A 431-nucleotide genomic window follows, 5' to 3' on the forward strand; every position below is an offset into this window, starting at 1 on the left:
CGAAATGGCGCCGCGGGGGCTGCGCGGCGGCGGGTGAAATGGCTGCTGGGCAGCGCCGGCCGCCCTGCGGCGAGGAGGGCGGCTCACCTCCGCCTCCCGGCGGGAGCGGCAGCTGCACCGCCGGCAGCGCCTGAGTTACGGTCTGCGGCGTGCAGACCCGCGTAAGGCAGAGCCCGGCTTGAGCGGGCTTCCAGAAGCTTCCCTGCCCTTATTAAAGATGGCTGCCGCGCCCATGCCGGGGCGCGCGGAGCGTCGCTTCACCCGGCCTCCTCGAGCCAATGGCGCTTGCGTGCCCCGGAGTCACGTGGGGTGAGCGAGCCAGTCACCGGGAGCGCCCGGAGCAGCCTGACGTCACTTCTGCTCCTGCGGCGTCGTTCCGTAGCTGCGCGTGCGGGGCCGGAGCGGGGCCGGGCGGGCAGGAGAAGGCCAGG

General features: G+C 73.8%; 1 protein-coding gene across 1 annotated transcript in view; it reads left to right on the forward strand.

Annotated features, from left to right (window-relative positions):
* MLEC (malectin) overlaps positions 1-431 on the forward strand; it is an 8,720-nt gene that overhangs the window by 1,633 nt on the left and 6,656 nt on the right. The window contains exon 3 of the mRNA XM_010575719.1: positions 218-309. Within this exon, the coding sequence (XP_010574021.1) occupies positions 218-309 (92 nt within the window). The remainder of the gene's footprint in view (positions 1-217; positions 310-431) is intronic.

Source organism: Haliaeetus leucocephalus, unplaced genomic scaffold, assembly GCF_000737465.1.
Source record: "Haliaeetus leucocephalus isolate CR32 unplaced genomic scaffold, Haliaeetus_leucocephalus-4.0 Scaffold13, whole genome shotgun sequence".
NCBI lineage: Eukaryota > Metazoa > Chordata > Aves > Accipitriformes > Accipitridae > Haliaeetus > Haliaeetus leucocephalus.